Source organism: Letharia columbiana, assembly GCF_014066305.1.
Source record: "Letharia columbiana isolate WasteWater2 chromosome Unknown Sc0000006_s0, whole genome shotgun sequence".
Classification (NCBI taxonomy): Eukaryota; Fungi; Ascomycota; class Lecanoromycetes; order Lecanorales; family Parmeliaceae; genus Letharia; species Letharia columbiana.
In genome coordinates this window covers 510,222-529,560 of record NW_023501042.1, presented here as the reverse complement: position 1 = coordinate 529,560, position 19,339 = coordinate 510,222, and the positions used below count along the sequence as shown (strand labels likewise).

Sequence of the window (19,339 nt, the reverse complement as noted above, 5' to 3'; positions counted from 1 at the left end):
GAGATCTCTCCATTCCACTCGACAAGGAACTATTCGATATTGCAATAAACCTCCACGGGGAAGCCTAGCCAAAATCGCCATTTTTACGCCTATCTTCTCCACTTCGTTCTTACCTACATTCAACACATCATGAGTTCCTCAAATTCTCACTCAAATCCACCTACATCAACACCAAAATACGTCCCTCCGCATCGCCGATCACCTACATACCATGGCCAGCCTTACCTCACATACGACGACCTACATAGAAGATACTCACCTCCAAATTCACCACGACTCCATATGCCACGTGTGCAGCGCTCTATATCTGCTGAGGATCTTTATCAGCGATTCAACCAATCAAGAGGAGATACCAGGACAACAACAGGAGACGCAGGGCCAAAACTCGCCTGGGATCTCTGTTCCACCCCCGTCCCCACCTCCACCCACTCCACGAGATTTCGAGGCACTCAGAGCAAACCGACATCGGCCAATATCACCACAGTCAGTCAGACAGCCACTCAGACAGCCACTCAGCCCAAGGCTACCAGATCCACCTGTCTTCACGGGCACTAATTCAATATCATTTGATGACTGGAAAATGAGAATCCGAGACAAGCTTACCCACAATGGTGATCATTTCCCCACCGATGCTTTCAAAATTGCCTACGTTGTAGCGAGACTTGGAGGGGAAGCCAGTCAGCACGTGTCTACCAGACGACGATATCGCTCGTACTCTACAGTCGATGATCTTCTAGATCATTTAAGCAACGTGTATGAGGTACCCTTATCCGTTCTTAAGAGTACCTTTGAACATGCTTACGACAAAATAAGCCAAGGAAGTCAACCATTTCTCAAATTCTACGGTGATCTCATCAAATATGCCGAACATAATTTCAAGAATGATAGTCTCAGGAATGACAGTCTGATAAACGATATACGAAAGAAATCGGAACTCCGTTTATGTGACTCAATTAATCTATTGGCAAGGGATTGGACTGTGTCTGAATTAAAGGAACGTATTATGAGAATGCAGCTTCAATATCAACAATCTGCTGAGGAATTCGCCGAAAAGAAGGCCCAAAGATTCGCGGAGCAATACGCAAAAGCAAAGGCCGAGGCTGACGCAAAGAAGGGTAAATACTCGATCATGACTCGCCCTACTTTCAATACAGAGGGTTTAAGTCTTGCTGAGGCAGAGGACCTTGCGGATGAGAACTGGGCTTATGCACAAAAGCATGGCAAATACTTCGAACCCGGTATGGATTTCGACGAAGCATACGAGCTTAGTTGCCAGGGCTTCCTATGAGCGACCCGGCAATACTTCGGACATCGTGTTTTTGGACGAATTGAAACCATCCGATGTCAGAATGGCCTCCTTTTTTCACATCGGGAAACCGATTCCCCAGGCCCATGTTGCTCACCAATAGCCTCATGTCAGGCCCACCAAGCAGGCTCCCCTTGTTGTCATATGCCTGAAGGGCTTCCGAAGCCATAGTGCGTCACCTATGGACCTCACTGTCGCCGTCGATAGCCTCCATCGGTATCGGTTATATGGCATCCCATGGAGAAACTCACTTGATATTGGATTAGAGTTTTAGCGCCTGCGGCTCGGTTCGGTTCGGGAGGCCTCAACCAATCAAATTGCATCATTTCATCGGTTTCTTCTCCATCATAAATATGAAATCAGGTGGCCACCGCATGGCAAATCATTTTTCGGTCATTATCCATTCAATTCTTCATGGATCCTCGTCAAATTGGAAGCCCCTTGACGCTACAATAAAGTGCAAGACGACGCGCTAGCGGAATCTCCGGGACGCGATATTGCTGTCGCCGCCGCCGCCGGAGAAAGGTACTAATTTGGCCTGGCATACTAACACCAAAAGTTCTTTGTTTTTATGGATTTTCAGCGAGCACAAAACATATGCATGCGATGGAATTATTCACTTCTTTCGAAGGCCTACGGCAGGCAGGCTGGAGGGAAAAAAGAAAACTTGGAGAATCTTGCCGATACAAGATGTGGCTACATCTCCGGGATCTCAACCATCTCCAGCCAAGGCCTACACCGACTATGGATGTTTGGAGATACAAGGCAAGCAATGGGCCTGCATCTCCGGTCTACCAGCCATGGGGGCCATGGCTATTTGAGAGGGGGGGGTAGTGTTACGAGCGTACCCTTGACACACCACTCAGCCCTATGGCTAGCGGGCCTTGGCGGAGGCATCCCCTACCATATCATGCCTCCTTCCCACATACATAGTTCGGTAGCCTTATTATCCTAGTTCTACCTCACCCATACTGGTATCGCACCTATGCTGGTCCTGACAAAATTAATATAATTAGTATATATAACAGAATAAGATAGAGCTAAGCTTGAAAACCTTGAATTTGTATGTGCAGCCAATCATAAATTCAGGGTCACTACGCTCTTTGGTTAGATCGGCTGAGTCATCGCGGGTAAATAAATTAGCGTCCGCAACCATCAAAATCTCGCCCTCCCGCGTCTCCCTCATCAAAAATAGGTGTACGTTATTCACGAATAGAATAACTTTTTTGTTTTCTATTGAAATTTTGAGATTTTTTTTTAAATTATGGAGCGTCGTTTGCGATTTCCAAATTTTTAACAATTTTGAAATTTGGTCCTATAGTTATTAATAAGCAAGGAGTCTAAATATCGCTCACCAAAGTTCGCTCGACAGCCGGACAGCCCGCTCACCAAAGTTCGCTCACCAAAGATCGCTCACCTATTTACTCGATAGCCCTAATCAAAAACATGATTATGAATTTAATTCATAGGCCTTTACTCGTCTATAATAATATAATTAGCTATCTCGTATAGCGATATCGATTTATACTCTATTAATATTCTCTCTATATAAAAGAAAAAGTCGAATATTTTATAAAGGTATTAAATAAGTATAAAGGGTGTAAAATAATATAGATATTTATAAATAAAATATTTTAAGACTTTTATCGATTAAAGTATATATAGTAGATAGATTATTCTAATTATAAGAAATATAAATATTATTAATAAGAAGTAGTTAGCTTAAACGAAATACTCTTTAATCTTATCGATCTATATCTTAAATCTAATAACGATAATAAAATACTTATTTAGTTAGATATTCTATAGAAGATTTAGAAGTTCTAGCTTCTAGAGAGTAAAGAGTTATTTCTTTTTAATAATTAGGCGTATAAAGTTATAATGAAAATTATAAGTTTATTTAAAGAGGATAGATAAATAATACTAGAGTCGAAAGTCTTTTTTAATAATAAGACTTCTAGTATAAGAATTAATATTAAATAGATCTTTAAGAGAACTTAATAGATATAGATAGCTAACGTATTTAAAATATAGTAGAGAGCTAAGACGTTATCGATAGTAGTATACTATTAAATATTTATACTACTCGTTAATTATTTTATATATATTAGAGAAAATACTATAAGTAGTTAATTTCTAATAAGACTATTAACGCTAAAAGAGTATTTAAAAATAGTATTATAGCTATAGATTTTATAGATATTAGCTATAAGAGATAAAGTTATTTCTATATTAATTAATTATCTTTTATTCGCTTAGAATCTACTATAGACGATAATTATAAATTTATTTATATATTTAAGTATAATAAGTATATAATTAATAGTAATAAGAGAAATATAATAGCTACGTAAAGATATTTATATTTAAAGAAGTCGCGATTAAGTGAATTTACTTAGGGCTACTATACTATTTAAATATATATAGATTTTATATATAAGAATATCTTTCGAAGTCTTAAAAAATATATATATAATACTTTATAAAGTTATTTCTAAGTATATTAAATACTTAATATTCTATTATCTTTATACTAATTTACTTTATAATCTTTTTCTTCGCATTTTTTCTTTCTTAATTACTATCTTCTTAGTTTTCTTATTATTTATTACGCTTAGAACTATACTCTTAAATCTATTAAAGCGAGTATTAATAAAGTTAAAAAAGTTACTTTGCGACTAATTCGCGATTAAACTTTATCTCTTATAACGTTTCTCTTTAAGTCTTTCCTCTTTAATCTTCTTATAAGCTTTCTTCTTTTTATTTAAAGCGAGTCTTCTATAAGAGCGTAGTTTACTAGCGATTAGCTAGCGAATATATACTATAAAAGACGTAGTATTATTATAAAGTTTAATAGTATATTTAATAGTAGAACTAATCTCTAAGAAATATTAAAACTTTAAGATATATAAAGTAAATCTATATTCGTTAAGCTCTTAAATATATAAGATATATTATTAAAACTAGATTCTAAAAGAAATCTTAATATAATATATACGATATCGACGTCTTAGTATAAATAGCGCTAAGGTCTATAATAGTATTAGATCTAATAATTATCTTTTCTTTTAGACTCTAATTCTTAGACGTCTAAGTAAAAATAAAACGCTTATTAAAAAACTTTTAAACTCTAATAGAAAAATAAGAGAAAAGTGTCAGGACCAGCATAGGTGCGATACCAGTATGGGTGAGGTAGAACGAGGATAATAAGGCTACCGAACTATGTATGTGGGAAGGAGGCATGATATGGTAGGGGATGCCTCCGCCAAGGCCCGCTAGCCATAGGGCTGAGTGGTGTGTCAAGGGTACGCTCGTAACACTACCCCCCCTCTCAAATAGCCATGGCCCCCATGGCTGGTAGACCGGAGATGCAGGCCCATTGCTTGCCTTGTGTCTCCAAACATCCATAGTCCCTGCAGGCTTTGACTGGAGAGGATTTGCCGAGGTGTAGTGGTAGTAGTCGGAAACATCGGATGGTTTCAATTCGTTCAAAAACACCATGTCCGAGGTTTTGCCGGGCCGCATGCTGGTCTTGACTGTGCTATGCCTGCCATACCCACATTGTCCTTCAGAGATCCTGGAGATATTGGCCATATCTTGCCTGCGTGCCAGCAAGATTCTCCGAGTTCTTCTCCTTGTCCAGTCTTCTTGCCATAGTCCTTCGGTAGAATTGAAGAAAATCCAACGCATGCATGTGTCACAAATCCCCCCAACACCTGTTGGCAGCCTGGCCTGGGAGCTTCACTGTAGATTTGCCCTGTGTCTCCCATGCTCTTGCCATCAAAAATCCATCCTCCGTTCCATTCCATCTCCTTTGCCTCAATTCGTAGCCATCTTGCTTCGTAGTGCTATCCATTGCATCCATCCGCCTTGTAAGCCTACCGCTTCGACTGCCGGTCCCACGTACCCGCTTCGACTGCCAGTACCCCGTAGGCCTACCCGTCCTAAGCTGCCAGTCCCATGTACCCGTCCTAAGCTGCCATAGCGAGTACTCAGCAGCCAATGACCTGACTGACATAGACCACTTCCGTAAACTCATGCACTCGTCGATTCGTAGGGTCTGGTAGGGAGGTAGGAGGTGGGAAGAATCGAATGTGTTGAATGCCATTTGGTAGCAGGCTCACTATGTGTGTTGTCGACATGCTCAGTGAAGAGGTCGATATGTGTCGTTTCGGGGCTGTTCCCGTCGCCTTGTAGCAGGCTCACTGTGGGGTGTTTTGATGAGTTCTTTTCGATTCGCTAATCCTACGAATGGTCCAGCGGTGCTTTATCCCTCCTGCTGTCCAGAGGCCGTTCCGTTATGCCGAAACGAATTACCCGTTTGGTGGGCTGACCCAAGGATACGATGCCTCAAGTTCCTGTCTTGACCTCAACCGGTCGTGGTGTCTTGGTCTCAAGTTAGTATCTTGACAAAGCCCTTGCCAGCGCGTTTGTTTATTAACCATTCGTCCGCTAATCCGAATGGGCGTGAGTGTGCGTTGATTGGCCCGTATGTGTTTCTCTTCGCCGGGTGTACGAAGGAGCCTTATTATAATGTCAGGACCAGCATAGATGCGATACTAGTATGGGTGAGGTAGAACGAGGATAATAAGGCTACCGAACTATGTATGTGGGAAGGAGGCATGATATGGTAGGGGATGCCTCCGCCAAGGCCCGCTAGCCATAGGGCTGAGTGGTGTGTCAAGGGTACGCTCGTAATAAAAAGAGTCGATTTATTATAATATTATTTTGATAAAACGATAGAATTAATTATTACGCGTCGTAGATATATTATTAATATATTATATAATAATATTAATACTATCTTTAAGAATAATATTACTTTTATAATATTAATTAATAATAATCTATAGTAAGTCGACGCGCTTAATATTAATATATCTATAGCGCTAGCTAATAATCTTTATAGTAAATAATATTAGATTTAAGAATTTATAATAAAATCTTAAAAATTTAATAAGTAAAAGAAGGGAGAAGAGTTTTTCTATAGATAACGTTATTTCTATAGCGTATTATTTTTATAGCGAAGTAATATAGTAATAATCTTTATTATAAAAATTCGAAGAAAGTAATTAATAGAGCGATATATTTATAATAACGCTCTTAATTATTAATTAATAATAATAGTAGAAATAATTATAATAATTAGATAACGCGGCTCTATAGATAGTAGCGAAATATTATCGCGTTATTACTATCTACGTTATTTAATATTATTAGTATATATAAAAGAATAAGATAGAGCTGAACTAGAAAACCTTGAATTTGTATATGCAGCCAATTATTAATTTGTTAGGTCTACGCTTTTTGGTTAGATATCGCGGGTAAATAAATTAGCGTTCGCAACTATTAAAAATCTATAAAAATCTATGTGTAGAAGTCTTATCCTCTGAAATAACCAGCTTCTTACGGATATTGTTTCTTTATAATTTAGTAAATTGTAGAGCTCGCTTTACGCTTTCTAACGCTGTAAAAATTATAAAGTTTAGCCTACTATTAATGAATTAAATGAATATTCAAATATAATAGTTATGGTAGTTACACTAGACGCGTCCGAAATCGAATAATAATCCTTTCACCTATTTGTTATTCTTTCATTATTCTATTAATTCTATTAATTCTATTAATTCTATTAATTCTCCAATTCAATATGAATATAATCGTCTTCGATACCCCTCGCCCAATTAGAGCCCCTTACTAACGCCCCTAGGCTACCTCCTCGGCGAATTTGCTACTGCTAGTAATCGAGGCCGTAAGCGAGTTTAATAGCTATCTACTACTACTTATAAACGCGTTAAAAGACCCTTAAAAAGAGCTTAAATGAATACGTTCTCTTCTATATACTTCTCTTAAGCCAGCGATAGATAAGTTAAACTAATATTCAAATATTATAGTTACACTAAACGCGTCCGAACGTTATATACTCTCTACGATTTTATATTAAATTATTACTTAGTAAGCGGAGAATACTACTATAACTTGGCCTATTATCCCCACTATATTAAGGAGTAAGAGGAGGAACTATAATAGGTAAATGCGGAGAATACTGCGGAGAAACTAAGCGGCAATAAGGCTACCATCGTCAAGAACACGGCTTAGCTCTCCAAGATCCCACGTTATATGCTCTCCACGGTTCCGCATTAAATCATCACTTAGTAAGCGGAGAACACCACTGCAACTTGGCCGTTCCACATCAAATCATTACTTAGCAAGCGGAGAATACCACTGCAACTTGGCCTATTATCCCCACTACATTGAGGAGTAAGAGGAGGAACTACAATAGGCAAATGCGGAGAACACTGCGGAGAAACCAAGCGGCAATAAGGCCACCATCGTCAAGAACACGGCTTAGCTCTCCAAGATCCCACGTTATATCAGTTATCCACTCAGTCAGCCACTCAGCTAGCCACTCAGCTAGCTACTCAGCTAGCCACTCAGTCTGATACTCTACAAGAGGAGGAGCAAGAGGAGGAACTACAATAGGCAAATGCGGAGAACACTGCGGAGAAACCAAGCGGCAATAAGGCCCCCAGCACCAAGAACACGGCTCAGCTCTCCAAGATCCCACGTCATATGCTCTCCACGGTTCCATATCAAATCATCACTTAATAAGCGGAGAACACCACTGCAACTTAGCCTATCATCCCCACTACATTAAGAAGTAAGAGGAGGAACTATAATAGGCAAATGCGGAGAACACTGCGGAGAACACTATGGAGAACACTGCGGAGAAACCAAGCGGCAACAAGGCCCCCAGCACCAAGAACACGGCTCAGCTCTCCAAAATCCCACATCATATGCTCTCCACGGTTCTACATCAAATCATCACTTAGTAAGCGGAGAATACCACTGCAACTTGGCCTATCATCCCCACTGCATTGAGGAGCAAGAGGAGGAACTATAATAGGCAAATGCGGAGAATACTGCGGAGAAACTAAGCGGCAACAAGGCCACCATCGTCAAGAACACGGCTCAGCTCTCCAAGATCCCACCTTATATGCTCTCCACGGTTCCACATCAAATCATCACTCCGGAACGATGCATATTTGGACGAATTGAAACCGTCCGATGTCTTGCTCTGACAGCTATTTCATTATTCGAAAGATTTCACTGCGGCAGGAGATAATGTGGGATTCACACCACTAATTGGCATGTTGTCTCCATTTCTTTCCGGTATTTCGATACTTCTTGCCATAAGGACATGGCCTTTCTCTGTTTTTTGTGGGCAATTATTACGGATCAATTCTTCACACTCGATATACCTTCCTAATTAGGCCTTAGCGCGCCTCTCTTCGTACATATATATCTATATAGTAGGTTAAAAACGTATAGTAAGCGATTAGAGTTCGATTTAACTTAGAAAAATTCAACTTCATAAATTTAATTCATGGGCCTTTACTTATTCGTTAATAATAGCGCTATAATAGAGAATATAAAAACCTCTTTTAAATTATTTATTTTTATTCTTTATAACTTCTAATATTTTTCTTATAAGTATTTACTCTAATGTTATAATATTAATATAAGTAAAGGCCCATGAATTAAATTCATGAAGTTGGATTTTTCTAAGTCAAATCGAATTTTAGCCCTAGCCCTAAGTTGAATCGAACTCTGATCGCTTGCTGTGCGTTTTTGACTTACTTTCATTATTACAAAATTAATTTAATCTATATAGTATATAGATATATATGTGCGGAGAGAGGCGCGCTAAGGCCTAATTAGGAAGGTGTAATAATTACCTATAAAAAATAGAGAAAGGCCATATCCTTATGGCAAGAAGTATCGAAATACCGGAAAGAAATGGAGACAACGTGCCAATTAGTGGTGTGAATCCCACAATATCTCCTGCCGCAGTGAAATTTTTCGAATAATGAAATAGCTGTAGACATCGGACGGTTTCAATTCGTCCAAATATGCATCGTTCCGGAGTGATGATTTGATGTGGAACCGTGGAGAGCATATGACGTGGGATCTTGGAGAGCTGAGCCGTGTTCTTGACGATGGTGGCCTTGTTGCCGCTTGGTTTCTCCGCAGTGTTCTCCGCAGTGTTCTCCGCATTTGCCTGTTGTAGTTCCTCCTCTTACTCCTTAATGTAGTGGGGATGATAGGCTAAGTTGCAGTGGTGTTCTCCGCTTGCTGAGTGATGATTTGATGTGGAACCGTGGAGAGCATATGACGTGGGATCTTGGAGAGCTGAGCCGTGTTCTTGGTGCTGGGGGCCTTGTTGCCGCTTGGTTTCTCCGCAGTGTTCTCCATAGTGTTCTCCGCAGTGTTCTCCGCATTTGCCTGTTGTAGTTCCTCCTCTTACTCCTTAATGTAGTGGGGATGATAGGCTAAGTTGCAGTGGTGTTCTCCGCTTGCTGAGTGATGATTTGATGTGGAACCGTGGAGAGCATATGACGTGGGATCTTGGAGAGCTGAGCCGTGTTCTTGGTGCTGGGGGCCTTATTGCCGCTTGGTTTCTCCGCAGTGTTCTCCGCATTCGCCTGCTGTATTGACTTCTCTTGCACTGGCTGAGTGGATTGGTGTGAGACCGTGGAGAGTAGGCCTGTTGTGTCACTGCTGCTGATGACTGTCTCCGCAATGTTCTCCGCAGTATTCTCCGCATTCGCCTGTTGTAGATCCTTCTCTTATTTAACTGAGTGCGAGGGTACCGAGCTGAGCCGTGTTCTTGGTGCTGGGGGCCTTGTTGCCGCTTGGTTTCTCCGCAGTGTTCTCCATAGTGTTCTCCGCAGTGTTCTCCGCATTTGCCTGTTGTAGTTCCTCCTCTTACTTCTTAATGTAGTGGGGATGATAGGCTAAGTTGCAGTGGTGTTCTCCGCTTGTTGAGTGATGATTTGATGTGGAACCGTGGAGAGTATATGACGTGGGATTTTGGAGAGCTGAGCCGTGTTCTTGGTGCTGGGGGCCTTATTGCCGCTTGGTTTCTCCGCAGTGTTCTCCGCATTTGCCTGTTGTAGTTCCTCCTCTTACTCCTTAATGTAGTGGGGATGACAGGCTAAGTTGCAGTGGTGTTCTCCGCTTGCTGAGTGATGATTTGATGTGGAATCGTGGAGAGCATATGACGTGGGATCTTGGAGAGCTGAGCCTGTTCTTGGTGCTGGGGGCCTTGTTGTCGCTTGGTTTCTCCGCAGTGTTCTCCGTATTCGCCTGCTGTAGTGACTTCTCTTGCACTGGCTGAGTGGATTGGTGTGAGACCGTGGAGAGTAGGCCTGTTGTGTCACTGCTGCTGATGACTGTCTCCGCAATGTTCTCCGCAATGTTCTCCGCATTCGCCTGTTGTAGATCCTCCTCTTGTTCAACTGAGTGACTGAACCGGACGCGTTTGGTGTGACTACAATATTTGAATGTCAGTTTAACCCACCTACCGCTGGCTTGAGAGGAGTATATAGGGAAGGACGTATCCGTTCGGGCTCTTTTTTGAGGGTCTTTCAACGCGTTTATGAGCAGTAGTAGGTAGCTGTTGGGCTCGCTTGCGGCCTCGATTGCCAGCAGTAGCGGATTCGCCGAGGGGTGGCCTGGGGGCGTCAGTAAGGGGCTCTAATTGGGCGAGGGGTACCGAAGACGATTGTGTTCATATTGGTGGAATTGGTAGAATTGGTAGAATTGGTAGAATTGGTAGAATGGTGGAAGAATAACAAACAGGTGGAAGGATTATTATCCGATCCCGGACGCGTCTGGTGTGACTACCATGACTACCATATTTGAATATCCATTTAATCCACCAATAGTAGGCCAAACTTCATTATTTTTACAGCGTTAGAAAGCGCACACCGAGTTCTACAATTTACGAAATTATGAAGAAACAGCATCCGTAGGGAGCTGGTTATTTCAGAGTGTAAAACTTCTATATATAAATTTTTGATGAGGGAGCTCGGGAGGGCTAGCGGGCTAACTTAGTCAGTCTAGCCAAAAGGCGTAATAACCTCGAATTGATGATTGGCTGCATATACAAATTCAAGGTTTCCAAGCTCAGCCCTATCTTATTCTTTAATAAAAAAAAAAAAAAAAAAAAAAAAAAAAAAATATTTTTATATTATTATTTTTTTTTTTTTTTTTTAAAAATTTTTTTTTATTTTAATTTAATTTAATACGTAAGCTAAAAATTTTATAATATTCTTTTTAATAATAATAATAATTTTAATAGTTGTTACGAGCGTACCCTTGACACACCTCAGCCCTATGGGCTGGGGCCTTGGCGGAGGCATCCCCTACCATATCATGCCTCCTTCCCACATACATAGTTCGGTAGCCTTATTATCCTATTCTACCTCACCCATACTGGTATCGCACCTATGCTGGTCCTGACATTATAATAAGGCTCCTTCGTATACCCGGCGAAGAGAAACGCAATCGGACACACTCCATTCGAATTAGCGGACGAATTCAAAGAAATGCGCTGGCAGGGGCTTTGGCAAGAAACCAAGTTGAGCCATCGTATCCCTGGGTAAGCCCACCAGACGGGTAACTCGATTTCATAGCGAATCGGACTCGGCAAACAGTGGTCGAGAGATAAACAAGGCATTGGACCATTCGTACGACTAGCGAATCGAAAGAAATAGTCAACAACCCCACACACAGTGAGCCTGCTACAATGGCAGCAAACGTTCGACCTCTTCACTGAGCATGTCGACAACACACTCATAGTGAGCCTGCTACAATGGCGACGGGAACAGCCCCGAAACGGCTACGATTCGACCTCTTCACTGAGCATGTCGACAACACACATAGTGAAGCCTGCTACCAAATGGCATTCAACATATTCAATTCTTTCCCTACCTACCTACCAAACCTACGAATCGACAAAGACAAAGGATGGAATGGAGGATAGACTTGATGGCAAGAGCATGGGAGACACAGGGCAAATCTACAGTGAAGCTCCCAGGCCAGGCTGCCAACAGGTGTTGGAGGATGACACATTCATGCGTTGGATTTTCTTCAGTTCTACCGATGGACTTGATGGCAAGAGCATGGGAGACGCAGGGCAAATCTACAGTGAAGCTCCCAGGCCAGGCTGCCAGTAGGTGTTGAAGGCGAAAAAAAAAAAAAGTGGAGGACTATGACAAGACGACTGGGTAAGGAGAAGAACTCGGAGAATCTTGCTGGCACGCAGGCAAGATATGGCCAATATCTCCAGGATCTCTGCAGGACAATGTGGGTATGGCAGGCATGGATGGCACAGTCAAGACCAGCATGCGATCCGATGTTTTCGACTACTACCACTACACCTCGGCAAATCTTCTCCGGTCGAGGCCTACACGGACTATGGATGTTTGGAGACACAGGGCAAGCAATGGGCGTGCATCTCCGGTCTACCAGCCATGGGGGCCATGGCTATTGAGAGGGGGGGTAGTGTTACGAGCGTACCCTTGACACACCCTCAGCCCTATGGCTAGCGGGCCTTGGCGGAGGCATCCCCTACCATATCATGCCTCCTTCCCACATACATAGTTCGGTAGCCTTATTATCCTATTCTACCTCACCCATACTAATATCGCACCTATGCTGGTCCTGACAATAGTAAGTATATAGTCGTCTTATAAACGCGATTACTAACTCTTAACTATTCTTACTAATTAAAAAGATATAATATAATATAGAATATTAATCTATTATATTATACTCTAATATAATATAAATTATTAAGATTTATATAATCTTATATCTAATATAATATAGAGATCTTAGCGAAATATTTTACGATATAATATATCTATAGTATTATATTATAAAATAATATATATATAAAATATCTCGATTAAGATTTCTATATTTAGAAGTAATTATTCTAATTATTATTTTAATTAATAACTACGCTAAATTAATAAGATATAAAATTAAATATAATTATATTTTATTATTTTATATATATAAAAGAAAGCGAGCTATATCTATTAATAATAAGAAAAGCTTATCTTTCTCTAATATTAGCTACGCGAAATTCGTTAATACTTTATAATTAAAATTATTAACAATAATTTTATATATCTATTATATATTTTCGATATCGCTATTTAATATAAAATTATATATATTATAATTATAATCTTTTTATTAAATTATTAATTTAGAAAAATTAATATATCTCTTAATATTCTCTTAAAAGTATTATAGCTTAATATAATAAGCTATATTTCTTTAAGCTATCTTCTCGCGATATATAAAAAAAGATTAAATATAGAAAGTATATAAAAGTATATTTAATAATTCTAGAATAAATTAATAATATTTATAATAATAATTAAAATTAAGAATTAAATATACTTAAATAAGAAGATAGCTTTATATTATTTATATAATAGCGATAATAATAATTAAGATTAAAATATTAATTTAAATAACGTAGCTTTTATAATAAACTTTTTATTATTATATATTAGATTAATTATATATAAATAAAGATTTATAATTTTATCTTTTAGATATAATTATATTTAATATTTTAAGATTTTTATAATAGCTCGATATTTATTAGTTAGCGCGTTAATATTATTATATCTAAGCTATAATAACGCTTATTATTAAATTCTATATTACGCTCTTAAATAGCTTAAAAAATAAGATTTACTTAATTATTAGTATATATAATAGAATTATTTTTAATACTTATATTTTATTTAACTTCGATATTATTTATTTTCTTTTAATTTAAGCTTTTATCTTTATTTATATATATAATAATTTACGCGATAAATAAAACTTTAAACTTCTTTATAATTACGCTTATATATTTTTTATATAATATTATTAAAATATAAATTTATTAGAATAATAATTAGAATTAGAAATTATTTATTATTTATCTATTATATTTTATCTAATTTATTTAAAAGTTTACTTCTATTATAATAATAATATATTAATATATTTAACTTTATACTTTTTAATAATTATAATATAATTAATAATTAAGATATTAACTTTCTTTACTTTTTTAATTAGTTTCTTCTTAAATATAAATATATTTATTCGCTATCGCGATCTCTTAATATTTTTATTTTAATTAAACTTATTCTTCGCTTTTTATTTTAATTAAAAATCTAATTGTTATTTAATTAATTTATATTAAAACTTTTTAATATCGCTATTATTATTAATATTTAATATTTATTATAATAAATTATTAAACTTAATCTCTTCTATTTTAATTACTATAAAAAGATAAATTAATAAATATATATAAAAGAATTAAAGAGCTTATATAAATATCTATAAATACTAAGCTATTCTTAATTTTAATTAAAGCTTATTTTATTAAAAAGTGCGTTAATTCTAATAAATATCGATATTAGAAATAAAGAGAATATATATTATATACTATTATAAATATATTATTATAGAGTTTAATTTAAAGAATAATTATTTCTATAAAGATAATAAGACTTAAAAATAAGAAAGTAAGAATAAAATATATAAAAATTTTAATAAGTTATAATAGTTTAGTATTAGTTAAATTAGATAAAGATAATTATTTACTAACTCGCTCTTTTAAATCTTTTATCTTTTAATCTATATAGAATAAATTATAATAATAATTATAATTATTATAAAAATAACTTAAGATTATATTAGATAATAGTACTTAATAAGCGTAATTCGCTTAAATTTAAATCTTTAAAATTAAAGAGAAAGCGTTTTATTAATATTTAATTTAAGCTAGATAATATAAAGTAATCTAAAAATTTAATATACGCGATAGATATCTAAGCTTTTCTTCCCTCTTCTTTCTCTCTAAGACTTTCTTTTTATATTAATTCTTCTTATTATTAGACTATCTTCTTTATATATTAAACTTCTATTTAAATAATTTAATATTATTATAATAATATTAAAAGTATAATATAATCGTTAAATTATATATTTATTTTTTATCTTTTAATAACTTTAAACTAATATATAAATAAATCGCGTGAAGAGCTTAATTTATATATACTTAATCTATTATTAATAGCTCTTTAAAAAAGCTAATACTATTTTAAAGTATTAGATATAGCATTAAAATAAAGTTTTTATTAGATATTATCGCCGCTTTAATCGCTATCGCTATTACTTTTTAATAAATATTATCTCTACTTTAATAGATATTACTTAAAATATTAAAGTATTAATAAAAACTAGATAATATATTTTTTTAATTATTATTATATTTATTATATATAACTAACGTGAGTTATAGCTTAAGCTTTACGCGAGATTTATTATTATTAAAAATTAACTAATTTTATAATTTTAAAGCTTTTCTTCTAGTGTCTAATTTATTAAATTATACTTAATTAAAATTTATTAAAACGCTATTATATTTAAAGATTCATTTTTAAAGTATTATATAAGATAATAAAAGTCTTTCTAATTTATTAATTTAAGAGTAAATCTTTTATTATTACGCTTTATAATTAGCTCTAATAATCTCTATTTAAATAAATATTTATCTTTATATAATATATAAAAAACGAATTATATTATAAAAAAAAAATTTAAATCTTATAATTATTTTAGCTAAGTCGTTTAAAGTAAAGAAAAAATATATTTATTTTTAATTATTAAATTAGTTAATTATTAGTATATATAATTATAAGAATAAGATAATATTTAAAAACCTGAATTTATATATATAGCTAATTATTAATTCGAGTTCTATATTTTAACTAGATCGGCTAACTTATCGCGGGTAAATAAATTAGCGTCTAATTATCAAAATCTCTCACCTTTCTTATTAAAAAAAAGGTGTATATTATTAACACATAGAATACTTTTTGTTTTCTATTAAAATTTTGAGATTTTTTTAAATTTTAAAGCGCTGTTTATACTTTCCGAATTTTTAAGAATTCTGAAATTTAGTCTTATAATTATTAAAGGCAAGGAATTCAAATATCGCTTACTAAAGTTCGCTACCAAAGATCGCTCACCTATAGTATCTACTTACTCGATAGCCCTAATTGAAAAAATAATTATAAATTTAATTTATAGGCCTTTACTCTATTATATATATAATTATAAAATATAATTATATATTATTAATTATCTCTAATAATTATAAAAAGTATAAAAGAAATAAAATTATATAATTAAGTATTTATAAATTTTTCTCTTCTAAATATTTATTTTAATTTAGAGTTTAATTACTATTTAATTAAAAAAAAGTAAAATATAAAAAGTATATAAAAGTATATTTAATAATTCTAGAATAAATTAACGATATCTATAATAATAATTAGAATTAAAAATTAGATATAAATAAGAGATAGCTTTATATTACTTATATAATAGTAAGAGTAATAATTAAGATTAAAATATTAATCTAGATAGCGTAGCTTTCGTAATAAATTTATTATTATTATATATTAAATTAATTACGTATTAATAAAGATTTATAATTTTATTTTCTAAATATAATTATATTTAATATTTTAAGATTTTTATAATAGCTTAATACTTATTAATTAACATATTAATATTATTATATCTAAACTATAATAGAGCTTATTATTAAATTTTATATTATACTTTTAAATAGTTTAAAAAATAAAATCTATTTAATTATTAGTATATATAATAAAATTATTTTTAATACTTATATTTTATTTAGTTTTAATATTATCTATACTTTTAAAATTTAAACTTTTATCTTTATTTATATATATAATTATATATATAAAAGAATAAGATAGAGCTAAGCTATAAAATCTTAAATTTATATATATAGTTAATTATTAATTGTTAGAATTACTACGCTCTTTAGTTAGATACCGAGTAAGTTAGTTTACTAGTTCGCCGAGCTCATAAAAACTTATTAAAAATTTATATATAGAAGTTTTATACTTTAAAGTACTTAGCTCTCTACGCTATATACTAGTTACTTTATAATTTCGTAAATTATAGAGCTCGCTTTACGCTTTCTAACGCTATAAAAATTATAAAGTTTAATCTACTATTAATAAATTAAATAAATATTCAAATATAATAGTTATAGTAGTTATATTAGACGCGTTCGAGAATTAAATAATAATCCTTTTATCTATTTATTATTCTTTTATTATTCTATTAATTCTATTAATTCTATTAATTCTATTAATTTCACTTAATATAAATATAATCGTCTTCGATACCCCTCGCCTAATTAGAGCTTCTTACTAACGCCCTTAGGCTACTCTTTTAATGAATCTATTATTACTAGTAATTGAGGCCGTAAGTAGAGCTTAATAGCTATCTACTATTACTTATAAACGCGTTAAAAAGACTCTTAAAAAGAGCCTAAACGAATATATTCTCTTCTATATACTTCTCTTAAGCTTAGCGATAGATGGATTAAACTAATATTTAAATATTATAATTATACTAAACGCGTTCGAACGTTATATACTCTCTACGATTTTATATTAAATTATTACTTAGTAAGCGGAGAATACTACTATAACTTAGATCTATTATTTCTACTATATTAAGGAGTAAGAGAAGAAACTATAATAGGTAAATACGGAGAATACTACGGAGAAATCAAGCGGTAATAAGGCTACTATCGTTAAGAATACGGCTTAGCTCTTTAAGATCCCACGTTATATACTCTTCACGATTTTATATTAAATTATTACTTAGTAAGCGGAGAATATTACTACAACTTAGCCATTCTTATATTAAATTATTACTTAGTAAGCGGAGAACACTACTATAACTTAATCTATTATCCCCACTATATTAAGAAGTAAGAGAAGGAACTATAATAGGCAAATGCGGAGAATACTACGGAGAAATTAAGCGGTAATAAGGCCACTATCGTCAAGAATACGGCTCAGCTCTCTAAGATCCCACGTTATATACTCTTTACTAATTTTATATTAAATTATTACTTAATAAGCGAAGAATATTACTATAACTTAATATATTATTTCTACTATATTAAGAAGTAAGAGAAGGAACTATAATAGGTAAATGCGGAGAATACTGCGGAGAATACTATGGAGAATATTACGGAGAAATTAAGCGGCAATAAGACTCTTAGTATCTAAAGAATACGACTTAGCTCTTTAAAATCCCATATTATATACTCTTTACGATTCTATATTAAATTATTACTTAGTAAGCGAAGAATATTACTATAACTTAATCTATTATCTCTACTATATTAAGAAGTAAGAGAAGAAACTATAATAGGCAAATGCGGAGAATACTACGGAGAAACTAAGCGGCAATAAGATTATTATCGTTAAGAACACGACTTAGCTCTTTAAGATCCCACGTTATATACTCTCTACGGTTCCAATAAATATACAGACACACTAAATTGGATATCTTATATATACATCAGCAATAGTCAAAGGATTACTGCGACGATAACAGCTTATTGAACTTCGAAACGATATATATTTAGACGAATTAAAATCGTCCGATATCTTACTCTAATAGCTATTTTATTATTCGAAAGATTTTACTACGGTAGGAGATAATATGGGATTTATATTACTAATTAGCATGTTATCTTCATTTCTTTCCAATATTTCGATACTTCTTACTATAAGGATATGGCCTTTCTCTATTTTTTATAGGTAATTATTACGGATTAATTCTTCTACACTCGATATACCTTCCTAATTAGGCCTTAGCGCGCCTCTCTTCGTATATATATATCTATATATAGGTCAAAAACGTATAGTAAGCGATTAGAGTTCGATTTGACTTAGAGTAGGGCTAAAATTCGATTTGACTTAAAAAACTTATAAATTTAATTTATAGGCCTTTACTTATAGAAAGTTTATATAAAAGATATTTAGTAAAACTCTAGAACTTAAATTAAATAATATCTATAATTTTTTATATAATAAATATATAAAATATAAATTTACTTAAATTAGAGATAACTAATTAGATTACTTAAAAAATAATTATTAATAATTTATTAAATTTTATCTAAAATATTAATCTAAATAGCTTAGCTTCTATTTTTATATTAAATTTATTAATATAAATTAAAATTTATATCTATATTTTTATATAAATATCTAATCTTATCGTTTTAAATAATATTTTATTATTTAAGAC

At 33.7% G+C, this 19,339-nt stretch overlaps 2 protein-coding genes across 2 annotated transcripts; one reads left to right on the top strand and one right to left on the bottom strand.

The window, feature by feature from the left end:
* Positions 1-211: 211 nt before the first annotated feature.
* Positions 212-1,288, top strand: HO173_002848 (uncharacterized protein; the record flags this gene model as incomplete). Its single annotated transcript, XM_037304779.1, has 1 exon — positions 212-1,288. The coding sequence occupies one exon, from the start codon at positions 212-214 to the stop codon at positions 1,286-1,288; it is 1,077 nt and encodes a 358-aa protein (XP_037168272.1).
* An 8,994-nt stretch (positions 1,289-10,282) lies between these two features.
* Positions 10,283-11,052, bottom strand: HO173_002847 (uncharacterized protein; the record flags this gene model as incomplete). Its single annotated transcript, XM_037304778.1, has 2 exons — positions 10,283-10,640; positions 11,048-11,052. The coding sequence occupies 2 exons, from the start codon at positions 11,050-11,052 to the stop codon at positions 10,283-10,285; spliced, it is 363 nt and encodes a 120-aa protein (XP_037168271.1).
* Positions 11,053-19,339: the final 8,287 nt, after the last annotated feature.